This window comes from Chiloscyllium plagiosum, chromosome 35 (assembly GCF_004010195.1).
Source record: "Chiloscyllium plagiosum isolate BGI_BamShark_2017 chromosome 35, ASM401019v2, whole genome shotgun sequence".
Classification (NCBI taxonomy): Eukaryota; Metazoa; Chordata; class Chondrichthyes; order Orectolobiformes; family Hemiscylliidae; genus Chiloscyllium; species Chiloscyllium plagiosum.
This window is the reverse complement of record NC_057744.1, coordinates 5,474,649-5,495,311: the sequence shown is the minus strand read 5'-3', so window position 1 is coordinate 5,495,311 and position 20,663 is coordinate 5,474,649. Positions and strand designations below refer to the sequence as shown.

At 42.0% G+C, this 20,663-nt stretch overlaps 1 protein-coding gene across 3 annotated transcripts in view; it reads right to left on the bottom strand.

The window, feature by feature from the left end:
• The window catches only part of usp28 (ubiquitin specific peptidase 28), a 90,452-nt gene extending 84,847 nt beyond the window's left edge, over positions 1-5,605 (bottom strand). For 2 of the 3 annotated variants that reach the window (XM_043676543.1, XM_043676544.1), the window contains exon 1: positions 5,415-5,605. In XM_043676543.1, the coding sequence (XP_043532478.1) occupies positions 5,415-5,462 (48 nt within the window). In that variant the 5' untranslated portion in view covers positions 5,463-5,605. The remainder of the gene's footprint in view (positions 1-5,414) is intronic. The other variant, XM_043676542.1, reaches the window with a different exon arrangement.
• Between the last annotated feature and the right edge of the window lie 15,058 nt (positions 5,606-20,663).

The following is a 20,663-nucleotide window of genomic DNA, read 5'->3' as shown; positions in this document are numbered from 1 at the left end:
AAATCAGCACCACCTTCCTAACCTGCAATCTTCTTCCTGACCTCTCCGCCCCCACCCCCACTCCGGCCTATCACCCTCACCTTAACCTCCTTCCACCTATCGCATTTCCAACGCCCCTCCCCCAAGTCCCTCCTCTCTACCTTTTATCTTAGCCTGCTGGACACACTTTCCTCATTCCTGAAGAAGGGCTCATGTCTGAAACGTCGATTCTCCTTCTCCTTGGATGCTGCCTGACCTGCTGCGCTTTTCCAGCAACACATTTTTAGTGCATTGAGTGTAGAAATTAGGAGGTTATGTTGTAGCTATACAGGACATTGGTAGGGCTATTTTTGGAATGCTGTGTGCAATTCTCCCTGCTTTGGGAAGGATGTTGTAAAACTTCACAGGGTTCAGAAAAGATTTACAAGGATGTTGTCAGGATTGGAGAGTTTGAGCTATAGGGAGAGATTGAATGGGCTGGTGCCATTTTCCCTGGAGCGTCGGAGGCTGAGGGGTAACCTTGTAGAAGTTTATAAAATCATGAGGGGCATGGATAGGGTGAATAGTCAAGTCTTTTCCCCAGGGTGGGGGAGTCCAAAACAAGAGGGCATAGGTTTAAGGTGAGGGGAGAAAGATTTAAAAGGGATGGAAGGCCGCAGAAGGTGGTGTGTGTATGGAACGACCTGCCAGCGGAAGTGGTGGAGGCTGGTACAATTACAACATTTAAAAGGCATCTGGATGGGTATATGAATAGGAAGAGTTTGGAGCAATATGGGCCAAATGCTGGCAAATGGGACTAGATTTATTTCGGCTACCTGGTTGGCTATTTACCAAGTTCCAACTTACCAATGATTTGATATCCCATCGACAACCGGGACTGCATCTGGCATCTTAGGTTTACCATCTAAGTCCAGCTGATCCTTCCTTGGGACAATGTCAACAAGACTACATAGCTACATAGAAGCATTAAATGTCATAAAAATGTCTCAAAAGCTTCACAAAGACAAAATTCGACACTGCCATATATTGAGATACTAAGGAAGATGGAAGTAGTGGGTCTTGATGAGACTCTTAAAAGATAAAGCTAGATAGAAAAATGGAGGGATTGACGAAGGTATCTGTGAACCTAGAGCCTTGACAGCTGAGATCATGACCTCCAATAGTGGAGGGATTAAAACTGAACATTCTCAAGAGTTTTTTTCTAACAGAAAGTCAACTAGTGAAGGCTAGAACTGGGGGCATTCTTTACTTGCTATTAAATTCATTTATAGATTTCTACAGTACAAACATACACCATCTAGCTTGACAATTGTGCTGTCATGTTACTGATAATGCAATTTTGACCAACTTGACTGTGTTGTGGAGACAAGCCTCACAGATTATTCCATGAGTTTCAACAGTCAACCCAAGGAGAAAAAACACCAACAGATAACAAGAACTAACATTTTATTACAGGGCATTTAATTTTCAATTGCAACATTTAAGAGGCATTTGGATGGGTATATGAATAGGAAGGGTTTGGAGGGATATGGGCCAGGTGCTGGCAGGTGGGACTAGATTGGGTTGAGATGTCTGGTCAGCATGGACGGGTTGGACCGAAGGGTCTATTTCCGTGCTGTACATCTCTATGACTCTATAAATAGAAGCTAAAAGTGATTGACCAACAACTTTTCCAGAGACGGCAAAAACCAGCCGAACTTTGACAACAATCCTTAAATGACCTTGGATATCACATGATACACCAGTCTAAAAACAGCACAAAAGGCCACTGTCGGCTTCAAGGAGGAGTTTTCAGAGGCAGCTGTAACTCACTGGAAATAGTCTTCTCAAACTCTGCCTTGCTGGTTGCTGGGAGAAATTGAAGTTTTCTTGTGGAAATGCTTCTTCCTTTTTTCCTACCTGCCCTTCCTACTCTCAAACAGGTTGGCAGTGAGGGTTCAGCTGGTGGCTGCTCCTGTCAGTTACAAACCTAATGACTTCCAGCCCAATCTCTCTCCACATTGGAAGGGTGTGGCTCACACTTGCCATAGCCCAAACACTTCCAGAATTTACAGGAATGAGGATGGGTTTGGGGTCGCAAGGGGAATCTGGAAATACAGACTTGCATTCTGTTTCTTATTTACAATTATCGTGGAACGTAGCTATCATAGAATCCCCACAATATGGAAACAGGCCATTTGGCCCAACAAGTCCACACTGACCCTCTGAAGAGTAACCCACCCAGACCTATTCCCCTACCCGATAACTCTACATTTACCCCTGACTAATGCACTGAACCTACACATCCCTGAGCAGTAATGGCAATTTAGCACAGGCAATTCACCTAACCTGCAAAGTTTGGACTGTGGGAGGAAACCGGAGCACCCGGAGGAAACCCACACAGACACGGAGAGAATGTACAAACTCCACACAGACAGCTGCCTGAGGCTGGAATCAAACCCAGGTCCCTGGCGCTGTGAGGCAGCAGTGCTGACCACTGAGGCATTGTGCCACCCCAATGTAGTACACTAGTCCACTTTTTGCAAACTTTTCTATTTTCTCCCTCATTTGTGTTCTTAAGTCACAGGTTCCTTGCTGGAATTCTATCCGACTTAGGGTAATTATTAAGTAAGTGTAACTTGAAAGACTGAGTGCATTCAGGTTTTCAGGTGAGACAAAATGAGTCATTACAGCTGACACAGAAACCCAAGTTTGCAAATGGGCATTTTTGATGGGGGGACAGAATGTCAACTTACAGATGCAGCAAGCAGCTACGAATACAATTAGTATGTTCACCTTTATTGCGAGGAAATTGGAGTTCAGTAAGAAAGGCTTTGATTTCCTTACCCAAGAAAAGCTAAACCCACCTTGGCAGGGGAAGGGTATAAAGATTCTCTTTATTATACCTTTAATGAAAGGGCTGCCAATGTGGCGAAACTGAATGGAATGGGACGATGCTCTTTGGGTTTAGAAAAAATAGAGCTGATCTTACTGAAAGGAAGTTTAACCTCCAAGAAGGCCTTTGGCCTGAGGCTACCAGCCTCTTTCTCTGGTTGGAGTGTTCTCAAGCTTATCTCACTATAAGGGAGTCAGCATCTTGGGACAGATGAGAAATTTCTTCTGACAAAGGGTGGTGAATCTCACAAATGTTCCAGCCCACACAGCCAGTAACAATCAGCTACTGTGAGCTTATAGCACAGGAAGAGGCCATTTCATCAATTCAGCCCTGATTGGTTATTGGGCTCTAACGAATCAAGGGATATGGAGACAGTGTAGGAACTTGGATCAGTCATGATCTTTCACAAACATATGAATGAGGAGTAGGAGTAGACTATTCAGACCCCTCAAGGCTACTTTGCCATTCAATAAGATCATGTACTTAAGGCACAAGATGAATTATAACCTCAAAACTGCAGTGCTGCCTACCCCCAATAACCTTTCTGCCCGACATCCATCCATAACAAATTTAAAAGGCATCTGATTAGGTAATTGATTGGTAAGGGTTTAGATGGATATGGCAAATGGGACTAGCTTTATTTAGGATATTTGGTCAGCAGGGATAGCTGGACTGTGCTACACATCTCTATGACTATCTTTCCAGGAAAAAGTCCTAAACACTCATGAACCTCAAAATATTCACCTAATCTCTATTTTAAATGGTGACCCAGAGTTCTTCAGTCCCTAAAAAAGTAAACATCCTCTTCAGCTCTTCCTTGACAAGAGCCATCAATAACTTTTATCTATCAACCAAATCCCCTTTGATTTTTTTCTAAAATCCAGCAGATACAAGCCTAAACTGTCCAACTTTTCCTCAATAAGACAGCCTATTTATTCATTCATTCCATTAGGTAAGTGAACCTTTTCTGAATAGTTTCCAACATATCTGCATTTTTTATATAAGGTAACAGCACAGTATTCCTGATAAGATATAAGCAGACCTCAGACAGCTGCAGGGCCTCCTCCAACTCATTGTGTTATTTTCCAAATCTGTCCATAACACCAGCAAGTGAGAGGTCACAGAGCCAGAGTGGTACAGCACAGAAACAGAACCATCAGGCCACCGTGTCCACGCCCGACCAGATATCCTAAATTAATCTAGTCCCATTTGCTGGCATTTAGCCCATATCTCTTTAAACCCATCCTATTCACGTACCCAGGAGAAAATGGGGACTGAAGATGCTGGAGATCAGAGTCGAGATTGCGGTGCTGGAAAAGCACAGCAGGTCAGGCAGCATCCAAGGAGCAGGAGAATCGATGTTTCGGGCAGGAGTCCTTCATCAGGACTTCCTAATGAAGGGCTTACACCTGAAACATCGATTCTCCTGCTCCTCAGATGCTGTCTGATCTATTCATGTACCTATCGAAATGACTTTTGAATGCTGTACCAGCCTCCACCACCTCCTCCGACAGCTTATTCCACACATGTACCATGGACTTAAGTTATAGGTCATCTATGCTCCAACTGATTTGTTTTTAAATTAATGCGAAGTGAGCATCACTGGCTAGGTCAATAGTTATTGCCCATCCCTAATTGCCCTTGAGATCGTGGTGAGCCATCAACTTGAGCCAATGCATTCTTCTGGGTGTAGGTACACACACAGAACTAGTATAAAGGGAATGACAGAATTTAACCCAGCGACACTAGAGGGATTACATCAGTCCCAAGTCAGGATAGTGACAGCAGATCATAACAGAGAATGATTGTGAGGGGCTGAAAGACCTCCTCCTTTTCCCCATACCCCACACAATGGGGAGGGGGGACAGAGGGCAGACCTTTAAACCCTTAGCTCCAGTCCCACCATTTCCAAGCATCCATTAGCCCACCTTCACAAACAAACAAATCTATACTCTGAATCCTGAGGAAGGGAGGCAATTTGTCAACAGAAGCCGTCATGTAAAAGAAATGTGATTTGAAAAACAAACGTGAAAAGAGCGGCCAGGTGGCAAAACAAATCAAAGAACTGAAGATCTGAAACAAAAACATAAGTTGCTGGAGAAACTCTGGCAGCAGCGGAGAGACAGAAACATAGTTAACTACCCAATAAAAACCGCAAGAAATGTAGGTGCTGAAAATAAGGAACAAAAACATAATTTGCCGGAGAAACTCTGGCAGCAGTGGAGAGACAGAAACATAGTTAACTACTCAATAAAAACCAAAAGAACTGCAGATTCTGTAAATCAGGGGTAAAAAACAGAAGTTGTTGCCAGACAGATTGCTGCCAGACCCGCTGAGCTTTTCCAGCAAATTCTGTTTTTGTTTTTGAAATGGAGTTAACGTTTGGAGTCCAGTGACTCTCAGAGCTGAGAGTTTGGAGTGGGAGCCCGGGAGAGAACTTTACAAAAGTGTTGACAATGAAACATTTGTTGCCTTTTTAAAATTCTTGGGAAATCCCCGTCTCTTGGGGGAGAAAGTGTTACAAAGTATCTTCCGCCATGGTGGCCCGCTACATTGTTACCTTCTCCTCGCTCCCCACTCCGGCTTCACTCTCTCCCGCTGTCATCATCCCTCCTTCAAAAGACGAGAAGTTTGAGTCGGATCTCTCTTTTAAAACGGCCCCGATTTTCTGTAGTTTCGTTATCTCTCTCTCTCTCTCCGGCACAGAGCGGGGGAGCGGAGCGACAGCCGCCCTCCACACGGCGGGACTCAGCGACAATACAGCACACGCCCCCCACCAACCCAACCCAACCCCCACAGCTCTCACCCCCACCCCCAGGGACAGCCCACCATCCTTGCAGGGGGCGCGCACGCCGCGCGCCACCGCTGACCCCCAGACGGCGCGCTCCCGGGCACGCGGATGGAGGCTTGGTTTTGCTGTTGAGAGGCTGAGAAAGGATTTGAAGGCTGCTGTGCTGGAGTGGTAGTGTCCCTTCCCCTGAGCCAGGAGGACCGGGTTCAAGTCCCACTTCCTCCATATATATATATATATATGTGAATCAATTGATTGAAAACAACGTTGACCTTAAAAACTGAAAGTGCCTCTGGATCTGAAGGCCTGAGTTCAAGTCCTACCCGTGTCAAGGTTTGCATCTGAATAGATTGAGGGATAAGTGGCATGATACCGGGTTATAGTCCAACTGTTTATTTGAAATCATAAGCTTTTGAAGGGCTGCCCCTTCATCAAGTGAAGTAGAGGGAAGAGTCCGAAAGCTTGTGATTTGCAATAAATCTGTTGGACCATAACCTGGTGTAGTGTAACTCCTCACTCTCTCCACCCCAGGCCAACACAGGTACCTCCATATCACAAAAAGCTGGATACAAATCAAACAAGAAGTTCCTGGAGACTGGCAGCCTCTGTGGAGACAGGAACAGAGTTAATATTGTGAGTCCAATATGACTTCTTCAGGACTCGGGACAAGAACTTGAATTCCTTTTTCTCTCTCTGTTAGACCCACTGGGTTTTCTCCCCTAAGTTCTGTTTTTATTTCAGATCTCCAGCGTCTGCAGTTTTGTAGATTCAGCTCATGGGGTCCATGGCCAGGTCTTTGAAAGAAAGGTTCCTGTTTCCCACTCTCATTTTTGCCCATACACCAAATATTTTTTTCCTCCCTTTCACGTACCAGTTTCCTCTCTCAAAGTTCCTACTGATTTAAGGTTGTAACGTTTAAAAAAATTCAAATCTCTGCTAATTATCTTAAATTGTACTCTTTTAGTTAAAAAGGAATACAGGATAAAAACAGACCCTTCGGTGCAACCATTCCACGCTGACCATGTTCTCAAACCAAACTAGTCTCACTTGCCTCCATTTGGCCCATATCCCTCCAAATATTTCCTATTCATGTATTTATCCAAATGTCTCTAAATGTTGTAACCCTTCTACCTCTTGGAAACAGCTTCTTATTTATTCCCGTGAGACTGCTTGTGATCCTTTTTCTCTTGTCACACAGTGTCTTGAGCTTTTGGAATCAAAGGTGATGGAAGCAGAAACTCTAGATTTTTTTAAGGCACAGGTAGATTCATTCTTGATAAGCAGGAAGGTGAAATATTATTATTGTTATTATCTATGAGTTAATGGTGGACACAAATGTGAAGTCATCAGACCAGCCCTAACCTTACTGAATGACACAGCAGGCTAGACAAACTAATTGCAGAAGGAGACTTTGTGGCCCTCCTGTTCCTTACTTGTATAGATATTTTCTAATAAACTTGTTCAGAGATCTTATTATACACCTCTGGAGCAGGTGGAACTTGAGCCCAGGCCTCCAGGCTCGGAGGTAGGTACAGTACCACGTGCTGTAAGAGTCCTTATAAATGTACTTGTATATGTATGATTTTGAACATCTCTATTATATCTCCTCCTCATCTTCTCTGCTCAAAGGAGAACTTCTTTAGTGTCTCTACATAACTTAAGCCTCTCCGCCTTGGTACCTTTGGAGTAAATCACTCCTGCACTCTCTCTCTCTCAACATTAAAAAAATAAATCTTAACATGTGGATAATATTTCTGTTGTGACAAAATTGTTAATCCCTATTTTGTCCATAGTTTGATCAATTAAGTATCATGCCCCAGCCCTCCACCCACCACCCCCCCCAACTTCAATGGGACATTAGGTGACAAACACCTTGCTGAGGGGACAAGAGTCACACCTACATCAGACCAAATAATGATGGCAGATTTTCTCCTTTACAAGACCTTAATGAATTAGATGGTGTTTGCCTCAGTCCTGTCCATTAACAAACATCTTCAAAACCCATGACATCTAATACCTTGAAGGAGAAAGACAGCAAATGCATGGGAACACCACCAACTGCAAATGTCCTGCCAAGTCACATACCATCCTGACTTGGAATGCTCTCACCATTCCTTCATGCAGTCAAAACCCTGGAACTCTGTCCCTAATAATTAATTCATAAACTTATTACAGTTGTAGCCATACACTAGATTTACAGAACAATATTTATCAAGATTTATATAAAGAGCCGAGACACTTGATCAGATGCCATCCTCATTCAAAATCAAGTAATATTTAACAATGGTATGTTTCAATCTATGTGGATTTTCTTTTCACCTGATGATCTTCACAGCATGAAGTTGAAAAGAGTAGGAGAGAACGTATGAGAACAGAACAGTAAATTATTGTGGGGGTAGGTCACATTCAATAAATATTTTAATTCTAAATTAATTTTTTTTAGTCATAATCATAGTTGTATTGATAATAAGAGCCTGGCATGTAATATACAAATTTTGTATAAATTGTACACTACAAAATATATCATGATTTGACCATCACAATAATTCACCTTCAAAGAGTTAAGAAACTCTATGGAATATACTTTGCTGCAGTAGATTTCTTGTCCTGTGAGCTAAGTGAAAATGTGTTTGAGATAACCACTAACTTGATGATTAGGGACTGGAGTGATAGCATTTGATAGTGCAATTAGCTGTATTTAGCAAATGATAGCAGTGGGTTCACAGGTGACAGTAAACCTGTCCCAAGCTGTCAGTATGACTCAGTTATTGCATTCCTGCCTGTATGTTAAAATGTATCAATTCAGATCCTGTTTAAGCTTAACCGACACCATACTGCGATACCAAGGGAGTACTGCACTATTACTGCAAACTTCTAAAGATATCAGGCAGCAGGAATAAAGTTACAATTGTTGAGGTAAACTTCTATTCTGAGTGAATCACTGTCTTTTTGGGTTAAAGTGATGTCCAGTAAAGTTCAATCACATGACTTGCTTCTCAATGTTTATCTACTTACAGATTGTCAGTAGGAATAATATTTCCTAAGAGCATGAGTTCCTACAATGAATTGTCAGGAATGGGCATTGGTTAGCCAGAAAGCATTTTATAAACATCATGAGTCTTTCTAGATATAACAAGAAATATGAGCTGAAGTAAGCCATTTGGCCCTTCCAAGTTGCTGTATCATTCAACAAGGTCTTTGCTGATCTTTTATTTCAGCTACACATTTCATCAATATCTCCTGAGGTACCTAAACATCTATTGACCTCTAACTTAAATTGACTCAAAAACTGAGCTCTGCTCTCTGGGGTAGAGAATTGTAAAACTTCATAACCATTTGAATGAAGAAATCTCTCCTTATTTTAGTCATAATTGACAGACCCTTTATTTTGAGCCTGTGAGACCCTGTCCTAAATTCCCAAAGCAGAGAAAACAGTTTCTCACAATCTATGCTGTCATTTTCCTTAAGAATTTTATGAGATCACCTTTTTTTTAAAACTCCCTGTGAATATAGATCTCAACTATCCAATTTAGTAGAGAATCCATACATGGGACTGTCTCTCTGATGAGTATGTGGGCGGATGTTGATGGCTGTTGTGGTGAAGTGGTAACATACCTCTGATCTAGGAGGCCCAGTTTTACATCTCATCTGCTCCTGTGGGTGCATAATAACATTTCTAAACACGTGGATTAGAAAATGTCCAATCCAACAGAATAATTTCAGAATCAACAAACATTGGCAGGTTGTGGTTAGGACATCTACAATGTTTTCACAGACTTCCATAGAAACATTGGTGGTGCAGTGGTGGAGTTCCTATCTCTGAGTTTTGGAATCTAGATTCAAGCCCCACCTGGCAGTAAATGAAGACTGCAGATGCTAGAGCTCAGAGTCGAGAGAGTGTTGCTGGAAAAGCACAGCAGGTCAGGCAGTATCCGAGGAGCAGGAGAATCGACGTTTCGGGTATGAGCCCTTCATCAGCCCCATCTGCCTAAAGATATGTCATAATATGTCTGAATCATGTTGGTTATAGGGGAAGGGACTAATATTTCAGAGGCCTAGGCTTCACAGCATTGGGTTAAATCCCACTATGGCATTCAATTAACAAATCTGAATAAAGCTCAGTAAAGGTGACTGTGTTGCTGCTATTGCTTGTCCCATCTGTTTCTAAAAGGTTTGGTGTACTTGTGACTCCAGGCAGCATAAATCACGCAGTTCCAGGAATGGGTGACAAATTCTGGCCTTGCCAGAGTAGGACATGTCCCATGAAGAATTAATGGGAAAAATTCCTTTCCCTGGGACAATAAAACTTCACAGAGTCCTGCAGGTATGGCCTCATCATTGCTGAATTTGTCAGTGACCAAATCACATGGAAGATTTATCTTGTATATCTTAAAACCTAAATGTGCAACTTTAAAAGAACTTTGCTGTTTAAAAACAAGTTTTGTTGAGTTTTATTTTCTTTATGAATCTGAACACTGTAGTGATTGGAACACGGACCAGGTGGATCTCATTGAGTATGAGATCCCTGATTGTGGCTGTTAACCTGGGCCAGTCAGGGACTCTGGTTGACAATAATAAACAGGAGTGACAAGGCTTCTGGTCACTCGAGGGACTGGCTTTGACTTAGCTGGTCAGAGTCCATATACTGAGCATGTGTAAATAAAGGGTGATTTAGTGACATGATACCAGCTTCTGTGGAGTTATTTCAAACATGAAATTCACTTATGTTCTTGTAATTGTGATAAAATTGATACAAGCTTCCTGTTTAAAAAAACTATTGCCAAATACTTTGCTCTGTTATACCTGTAGCACTCCCTTCTAAGTAACTGTGCCTCTGGCCTTTATCGCCCTCTTATGGCTCTGTTCTGAATTACAATTCATTCTGGACTCCCTACTGCACAACAGAAAGTGAAAGGCAGAGGCATTAATCTGAGGCCTTGTCAAATCAAATATAAAATCAAACAGAACACATAATTAAACACAAATATGGTTTACACAGACCTTGTCAATTTTTTGTATGAAGGGATATGAATATCTTTGGCTGGGACAGCATTTCTTGCCCATCCCTTACTGCCCTGTAGAAGGTGATGGGGAGCTGCCTTCTTGAACTGCTGCAGTCCACGTGGTGCTGGGACACCAACAATGCTGAATTCCAGGATTTTGATCCAGTGACAGTGGAGGAACACAGACATATTTCCAAGTCAGAATGGTGTGTGATTTGGAGAGGAACTTGCAGGAGGTGGTGTTCTCATTATCTGCTGCCTTTGTCATTCTCAATAGTAGAGGTGACAGGTTGGGGAGGTTTGTCAAAGAGTCTTGACAAAAATTCATCTGAAGTATCAGAAACTCTAAAACAGGAATGCATTTATTTTACAGTCCTGGCCATGTCTGAGGAGGTAATCTTTTTGGTTCTTAAATCTAATGTTGGGGGGTTTCAAGTAGTGTTTGAGAAACTTGAACGTACAAATTAGTCTCCCCCTCTCCCAGAATATCAAGGGAGAACTGCATTGTTGGAACTCCTACCTGTCAGATTAGTCATCCCCAACATGGCCATCCCTTTCCCACAGCATCGTTCCATTGCAAATACAGTAAGCAAACACCGAGAATAACAAAGGCAACAGATATATGGGAACACCAAGTTATCCTCTATTAGGGAAAATTTTGGGTATGACATAAATGGATGCTGCCTGACCGGCTGCGCTTTTCCAGCACCACACTCTTCGACTCTGATCTCCAGCATCTGTAGTCCTCACTTTCTCCCAATTGATCCCACACCAGTCTCAAGCTGGAATTAGAATAAAAGTAGTGAGTTTTAATTAGCTGAGTAAACAATAATTTAAGATTCGTTTTTTTTCATTTTTTTTAATTCAGGAAAAGTAGTCAGGTTGAGAAGAATTAAAACAGGCAATTAAGATCGAAATGCTGCAGATATTGTCAGGCCAGACACAGGTATGGGGAACTCACAACTGAGAGAGTAGCACAGAAGATAGGGGGAGCAGATCAAGAGCAGAGAGTTTAGGCACCCCTGGCATTTTTGATATGTGAAAAACAAGGTGTTTTCTAAAATTTGGGTGATGTGCTGCCTCTGTGACTTACAATGTGTAAGTATCTGATGAATGCTCCCTGAATTTGAGTACTACCTCAGAATCCTCTGCCAACATTGGCTCATTAAATGGCAGTTAACCTGTACCTTGAGACTCCTGAAATTATTTTGTAAAATAATCTACTGTAACACTTCCAAGCTACTCAACATCCTGACTTGGAAAGATATCACCATTTCTTCGGTGTCGTTGGATGCGGATCTCCCTCCCTACCAGCAGTATGAGTGTCCCTACATAGAATTGCTACAGTGTGAAAAAAGGCCATTCGGCCCAACAAGTCTGCACTGACCCTCTGAAGAATAACCCACTCAGATCCATTCACCCACCCTATTACTCTACATCTCCCCTAACTAATGCACCTAAACTACATATCCCTGAACACTATGAGCAATTTAGCATGGCCAATTCACCTAACCTACACACCCTTGGACAGTGGGAGGAAACTGGAGCACCCAGAGGAAACCCACGCAGACACAGAGAGAATGTGCAAACTCCACACAGACAGTTGCCTGAGGCTGGAATTGAACCTGGGTCCCTGGCATTGTGTGCTAGCATTGCCAATCACTGAGCCACCATGCTATCTCAAGGACTGAACAGTTCAAGAAGTGATCTCACTTCCCAAGGGTAATTAGGGATGGGCAATGAATGTTGGCCTAGCCAATGATGCCAACATCCAATGAATTAATAAAAAGAATGCCCTTCTGCCTCCTCTCTTCTCACCGTCCAATGCTGCCAAACACTCCTTCCAGATGAAGCAGTATTTTATGTGTACCTTTCAATAGAGTCTGCAGTATTTGCTGCTCACAAGGTGACCCCCTCTATGCTGAGGAATCAAAGACTTGATGGCCACTTTAATCAGCATGTCACTTCAGCCTGCAACAATGACAAAAGCTTCAGGTGGTCTCTCATTTTAACTCTCTGCCTTGCTTTCACACTCACATTCTTTATGTGTTGTAAAGTGCCCGTGTGCTCAATGTAAGCTTCAGGAACAGACCTCATCCTTCAACCTAGCACTTTAAACACTGCTGGACTTGACTCTGAGTTCGACATCATCAGACCGTAAACTCCTGAGGGCATAGGAACAGGAGGTTGCCATTCAGCCCATTGACCTTGCCTTGCCAATCAACGCAACCGCAATTGATCAAACACTTCAATGCCTTTTATCCACACCACCCCCATAGCCCTGAATGCCACTGGCCATCAGAAATCTATCAATCTCTGCCTTAAACATACTCAAAGACTAAGCCTCCACAACCCTCTGTGGTAGAAAGTTGCAAAGATTCACCACCCTCTGAATAAAAAGTTTCCTCCTCATCTCAAGTGTAAATGGCATCCCCCGCTATTTTTAAACTAACCCCTGGTTATAAACTCCCCAGCCAGGGAAAACCTCTTCCCTGCATCTACCCTGTCTATCTCTTTAAGTATTTTGTAAGTTTCAATGAGATCACCTTTCATTCTTCAAATTTGTAGAGAATCCAGGCACAGATCTCCCAATCTCTCTTAATAGGACAGTCCCACCATGTTGGGAACAGGTCTGGTGAACAATCTTTGCACTCCTTTTATTAGAACAATATCTTCCCTGAGATAAGGAGATCAAACAGTACTCCAAGTCCAGTCTCACTAAGCTCCTACACAACTGAAGCAAAACTGCAGTACTCCTGTACTCAAATCCTCTTGTCCCCACTTTTTTTTCCTTTCCTTTGATAATTTTTTATTTTCCTTCATACCGGCAGTACTCATGCCCCAGACACAAATTTTGTTTCTTTGTTTGTTTTTCTTGTCCCTTCTCCATTCTCTTTACTACTGGTGAACTAACATTTCCAGAATTTCATCTCTTCTGGCTTCAATGCCATCCCAGTTGTCCTTGTCTCAAATCCATTATGTCTCTAACTTTTACCAGTTCTGAAGAATGCTCACAGATCTAGAATAATAGAATTTACAGTATAGAAGGAGGTCATTTGATCTATTGTATCTTTATCAGCTCCCAAAAGGGCTAGGCAGCTAATCCCACTCTCCAGCCCCACCTCTGCAGCCCTCTAAATCCATCCCTTTCAAATATATATCCAGCTCTCTTTTGAAATCTCCCGTGGAATCTGCCTCCATCACTCTCACAGGGAGCACATTCTAAATCCCAACAACTCTCTGAGTAAAGAAGTTTGTTGTAGCTCTAAAATTAGAGGTGACGTGGTCAGCGAAGAAGGTCACCTCAGATTACAACGGGATCTTGATCAAATGGGCCAATGGGCTGAGAAGTGGCAGATGGAGTTTAATGTAGATAAATGTGAGGTGCTGCATTTTGGGAAAGCAAATCTTAGGAAGACTTATATACTTACTGGTAAGGTCCTAGGGAGTGTTGCTGAACAAAGAGAACTTGGAGTGCAGGTTCATAGCTCCTTGAAAGTGGAGTCGCAGGTAGATAGGATAGTGAAGAAGGTGTTTAGTATGCTTTTGTTTATTGGTCAGAGTATTGAGTACAGGAGTTGGGAGGTCATGTTGCGGCTGTACAGGACATTCGTTAGGAAATAGACAAAGTCTTTTCCCTGGGGTGGGGAAGTACAGAACTAGAGGGCATAAATTTAGAGTGAGAGGGGAAAGATATAAAAGAGACCTAAAGGGCAACTTTTTCAATCAGAGAGTGGTACGTGTGTGGAATGAGCTGCCAGAGGTAGTGGTGGAGGCTGGTACAATTGCAACATTTAAAAGGCATCTGGATGGGTATATGAATAGGAAGGATTTGGAGGGATATGGGCCAGGTGCTGACAGGTGGAACTAGATCTGGTCAGCATGGACAAGTTGGACTGAAGGGTCTGTTTCCCTGCTGTACATCTCTATGACTCTATGACTCTCTTGCTGATAATCTTGAAATTGTGACCTCTAGTTACTGACATATCAGTAATGGAAACAGAATTTTTCTTTGAGTGATAATGGAAACCTTCTTTATCTTGTCAAAATTGTTCACAATTTAGAACACCTCAAAAAGGTCGCCTCTTGATTTTCTCAGCTCCAAGGAGGAATTAATTGAATTGAAAGCTCAATTTCCTTATTCACTGCCTGTGTCACCTTGTCAAAGAACTCAATTAAATTAGTCAGACATGATCTGCCCTTAAAGTCATGTTGACGATCTAGTATTGTTTTTTTCTCTAAGTGTATATTTACCTTATTGAAAATATGTTGCTGGAAAAGCGCAGCAGGTCAGGCAGCATCCAAGGTGCAGGAGAATCAACGTTTCGGGCATGAGCCCTTCTTCAGGAATATTTACCTTACCCCATATTATGGTCTGCATCAGATTTCCACTATTGATGTCAAGTTGACAGGTCCCAGATTATCCTTTGCCCCTTTGTTTATCAATAGCATTGCACTTGCAATCCATCAGTTCCCTTGAACTAACCCAGTGTACAGATAGGCCTGGAAAATTCTATCAGCAGCTCCATGATTTGCTCCTTAACCCTCTCAGCAATCCCAGATGCATCACATTCAGGCCTGATGACTTTTCTACCTGGAGTTCTTCCAGTCTTTTTAACATCCTCTAATTTGGTGAAGATAGAAACAAAGTATTAATTTATATTCTGCCATACCGTTTGTTTCAGTGAGTAGCTTACCCCTGCTTGTTCCTTGAACCTGCTCCAGTTCACCTTTTAGACCTCTAAAACTTGCCCTTTTCCGCTCTGGGACCTTAATCTTTGACTGATTTTTATGCTTTTCTAACTTAATATTGAACCTAATAATATTATGATCATCATTTTCCAAATGTTCCCCCACTCTAATGTTGTCCACTTGGCTGGTCTCATTTCCTAGGACCTGATGCAGCACAGCTCCTTCTCTGGTAAGACTGGAAATGTACTGCTCCAGAAAGTTCTCCTGCGCACATTGTAAGAATTTTATGCCACACACTCTACATTTTTCCCAATTTACTCTCAGGTAATTGTAGTCATCAACTATCATAATGCTGTGTATCCTGCGGATTACCATAATCTGCCTGCAAGTACTCCCTTCTACTTCCACCTCACTATTAGGAGGTCTATAATAAATACTCAACAAGGTACCTGCTCCCGTCCTGTTACTCATCTCCAATTACACAGATTCTCATTCAGGAACGGTATCTCATTCAAGGACTATGATACTATCTTTTACCAAGACTGCTATATCTCCTCCCTTTTTACTCACCCTGTTTCTACTAATAATCATATAACCCAGGATGTTAAGAATCCAATCCTATTCTGGCTTCAGTCATGTTTCTGTCAATGCCACTATGTCATGTCCCCATAGTGCAATTTCCCAGTTCCCCAATTTTGTTCACTATACTCCGTGCATATACAAATGTGCAATTTAGCCCTGTCTTTATCTCTCTATTGTCTGTTGGAAGGCAGTCATCCTTTTTGTTCACTGCCAACAATCAAGCCTTCCCTCACTTCCTTTACTTTGTTCCCCTTCTTTTCTCTTTTTCCCTCACTGGCACTTCCAAAACTATGCCTGTTAGTCAAACTAGCCCCTGCTTTAAGATCTGAAATTTTAACTCTGTTTCCCTGTCTGCACAGATGTTGCCTGACCAGCTGGGTAATTTAAGTTTATTTCACATTTCCAGCATTTGTCGTGTTCTGTTTTTCACTAAATTGAGGCCCTGATGTACCATCAAAGGTGTATTTAGACGACGTTACGGCATTATTGTGAAGAGGAGTGCATGAACTCTTTCCAATGTCCTCGCCAATATTGATCCCTCAACCAAAATTACTGTAAGACTGATGGGTAATTTACCTCAAAGCTTGCTTTATACTATGCTGAAATTGGCTGATGCATTTTCTACATTACCACAAGATTACAATCCAGAATTGTTGTAATGTGCACTGGGACATCCTAAAGATGATACATCAAAGCAAGTTTACTGTAACTCATGTTTTACTTCACATTCAAGGTCATCTTCAGTCTATCTTATCATAACTTAACCAGCTCTTAAACTGCTCCAGAGCTTTTGTTTCAACGCAAAGTTGATGGATTTGCCAATATACTGACTGTAATGCTCCTCAAGACTGTTGGAATAAATTAATTCACAGGAAAGCTTTGGAAATTAAAATTCCTCGGTGGTATTTGGTCTTACGTAGCAGGATCATTAAAGAGCACAAACATGTACGAGCCACTTTGTATAGTAGGCAAATCACATTGGTAAAAATCACATGCGGGCTATATATCTTTCCTGAGATAAGGTGCCCAGAAATGAATACACTTCTCTAGATGGGCCCTGTACAACTGAAGGATGACACCCCTTTGTATTCTAGTCACCCTTGGAGAAAAAGGTCAACATTCTATTATGAATAAATGAATTGGCTTCATTATTACATGTACACAAATGGGTACAATGAAACGTTTACAAGCCGCCACTCACAGCGCCAGGTACCTAGGTACAGCTTCTCCAATACAAGCTCTTTATGAAATAAAGGTTAGAAAAATAAAGAACTAAGAAATGGGCAGCACAGTGGCTAGTACTGTTGCCTCACAGGACCGGGGACCTGGGTTCAATTCCCGCCTTAAGCAACTGTCTGTGTGGAGTTTGCACATTCTCCCCGTGTCTGCATGGGTTTCCTCCAGGAGCTCCGGTTTCCTCCCATAATCCAAAGATGTTCAGGTTAGGTGAATTGGCCATGCTAAATTACCCATAGTGTTAGGTACATTTGTCACGGGTAAATGTAGGGTCAGTGTGGACTTGTTGGGTCAAATAGCCTGTTTCCATACTGTAGGGAATCTAGTCTAAAAGTCTGCAGATTAGCCTTTTTTGATTATTTTCTGCATATGCTAAATAATGACCCAGTTCTCCAGATTACCCTGATAAGTACTTGTCTATACAGTCACAGAGTGGGACTCTATCAAAGTGAATGATGTTAATGTTATTCAGAGTCAATGAATCTGCAGGTCAAAACAAAGACAACACAATTGTCCATCATAAGCTTGTAGAAACCATTTAAAAATGTGCACAAAGGAGCATTTGTCAGTTCTGCAAATAGTAGTGATGCTATTTGGCTGGGAGTGTGCAGATACCACACGTTTGGTCTTGTTCCTTTTGGCTTGCAACAAAGCTGCCTGAGGGATGGCTTTGTTTGAACAGGAGAGTACATCTGCACGTGTGCTGGTATCTGGCCACTGGGCAGCCAGAACAATCTCCATTAAGCTTTACAACAAAATATTCAATCAAAAAGAAGGTAGTATGTTCTGAAATGTAATAATTATCATTAAGCAACAAACACAACAGCCATTTTGAGTGCAATAAGTTTCCACAAAGCATGATCTTTAATGAGTGATTGAAAGTGCTGGTAGACAGGCTGTGAATCTTGTTAATTAATTCATGTGGGTATCATTGGTTGGGTCAGCATTTGTTGCCTGTCCCTATTTAGAGTGTAACAAAGTCATAATGGTGTACAAGACGGAAACAGACCCTTCGGTCCAACTCGTTCATGCCAACCAGACACCCTAATTTAATCTAGCATTTGTCAGCATTTGGCCCATATCCCTCTTAACCCTTCCTATTCATATACCCATCCAGTTGCCTTTTAAATGTTGTAATTGTACCAGCCTCCACCACTTCCTCTGGCAGGCGAAAATGAGTACTGCAAATGCTGGAGATTAGAGTCAAGAGTGTGGTGCTGGAAAAGCACAGCAGGTCAGGCAGCATCCAAGGAGCAGGAAAATCGACGTTTCAGGCAAAAGCCCTTCATCCTGATGAAGGGCTTTTGCCCAAAAAGTCAATTTTCCTACTCCTTCGATGCTGCCTGACCTGCTGTGCTTTTCCAGCACTGCACTCCTGACCCATTTCCTCTGGCAGTTTATTCCATGCACACACTACCCTCTGCATAAAAAAGTTGCCCCTTAGGTCCCTTTTAAATCTTTTCCCTTTCACCTTAAACCTATGCCGTCTAATATTGGATTTCCCTACCAGAGGGAAAATACCTGACTATACACCCTATCCATGCCCCTCATGATGTTATAAACCTCCATAAGGTCATCCCTCTGCCTCCAACACTCCAGGGAAAATAACCCCAGCCTGTTCAGCCTCTCCCTATAGCTCAAACCCTCCAACCTGGCAACATCCTTTTCTGAACCCTTTCAAGTTTAACAAATTTGACATATCCTCAGGAAGTTGGTGGTCAGCTGTCTGCTTGAACCATTACAGTACATATGCTGTAAGTAAACCCATAATGTCAACAAGGAGGGAGTTCCAGGATATTGATGCAATAATAGTGAAGGAACGGTGATATATTTCCAAGTCAGAATGGTGGTGTTCCCATGTATCTGATGTCTTTGTCCTTTTAGATAGAAATGGTCATGAGTTTGGAAAGTGCTGTCTAAAGAGCCTTGGTGATTTTATTTTGCAGTGCATTTTGTAGTTGGAGACACTGCTGCGACTGAGCATCACACTATCACTTTAAGATTATCATTGGTCTTATACATAACAGTCATTTCATATTTTAATATAGTCAGTTCACTTGATTACTGGACAATAGCAACATGATTTATTTCTCGTAAACTAACGTTGCAAGTGCTTCAATCCTTCTCTATGTCAGTTGGCAAGTTTTATAAACAAACTCACTGTAATCCCTTGTGATCCCTTGTTTATGTTAAAAGAATGCAAAAATAAAAGCTGGGTATGTCGTGAATGCAGCATACTCCCACAAAAACAAGTGGCCTTGGGTTACAAGAAATTGAGATATGGTTCTCAAAGATCTCCATAATTGGGCTTCCTGTCCATGTCCATTGTAGATTAATTGATTAAGATTGATTGCTTAATTTGTCGATCCATTATTATTGCATCATGTGCCTGTCAAGCTGTTTGAAGAAATATTAAATATGCGCTTGATGAGAGACTCCTGTGGCATAGTGGTAGCATCCATACCTATGGACCAGGAGTCCTGGGTAAGTCCTAGTTGCTCCAGCAGTGTGAAATAACATCTCTGACCAGTTGATTAGAGATATCTAGACCCTGGATGGATTTTGATCCAGGAATTCCTTTAAACTATTGGTCACAGTGTACCTTATGCGTGGTGGATGAACATTTCTTACTGACCAATGAATGCCCAGACAGGAAAACCAGCAGCAAGGCAGTGTGTCTTTGTGAAAAGCGTAATAACAAACGAGCCCATGTTTTCTTGCTTTCTGGCTAACACTGCCCTTACTGATGTTGCACAGGTGGCAATAACAGTTGAAGGAAATTCAGTAAAGTCTCTGCCAGTTGAGTCTGTGGCAAAAGGTGATCAGCGATGATTCTTAATTCACAGTCATTTTACAATCATTCATTCATGGGATGTGAAAGGTAAGGGAAAGGACAACTTTGCATATTTTTGAGAGCTTACTTGGACATTTCTGAGGGAAGTTGTATTTGACCTTACATTCTTGAAGTACCTGGATAATTTACCAAACTGAATCCAAGTCAGTGAGTGAAACCAAAATGAAAATAGAGTTTATTAACTACTCAGTCTTACAACTCCTTACACACATCAGCCCCATCTCTTTCCCTCTGTTTTTTAAAATCAGTATGTTTGGCCATTGCATGCTCATGATCATCATATCCTGAGTTGGAACCTGAACCCAGATTGCTGGTCCAGAGGTAGGAATATTGTCATTACACAACAAGACTCCTAAAAAGACATGTTGTTTTTGATTTATGTTTTTTAACCAGATCATCCAATTAACAAATAACAAATCACATAATGGGAAAAACAAGAGAGGAGGCTAAATAAAAATGGAGTAAGTGGGGTGGGGGAATAATTCACCCTGTGGTACCTACTGCCCTTAAAACCCCATCAAGGATCTGTTTCCCCTTTGTTTTCCCAAATCAATCTGTTCAGAAATGTTGTTACACACATCCAAAGCAGATGGGAATTGAATATATGCCTCCTGCCTCAGAGAGAGCACCACTACCACTGCATCACAAGAG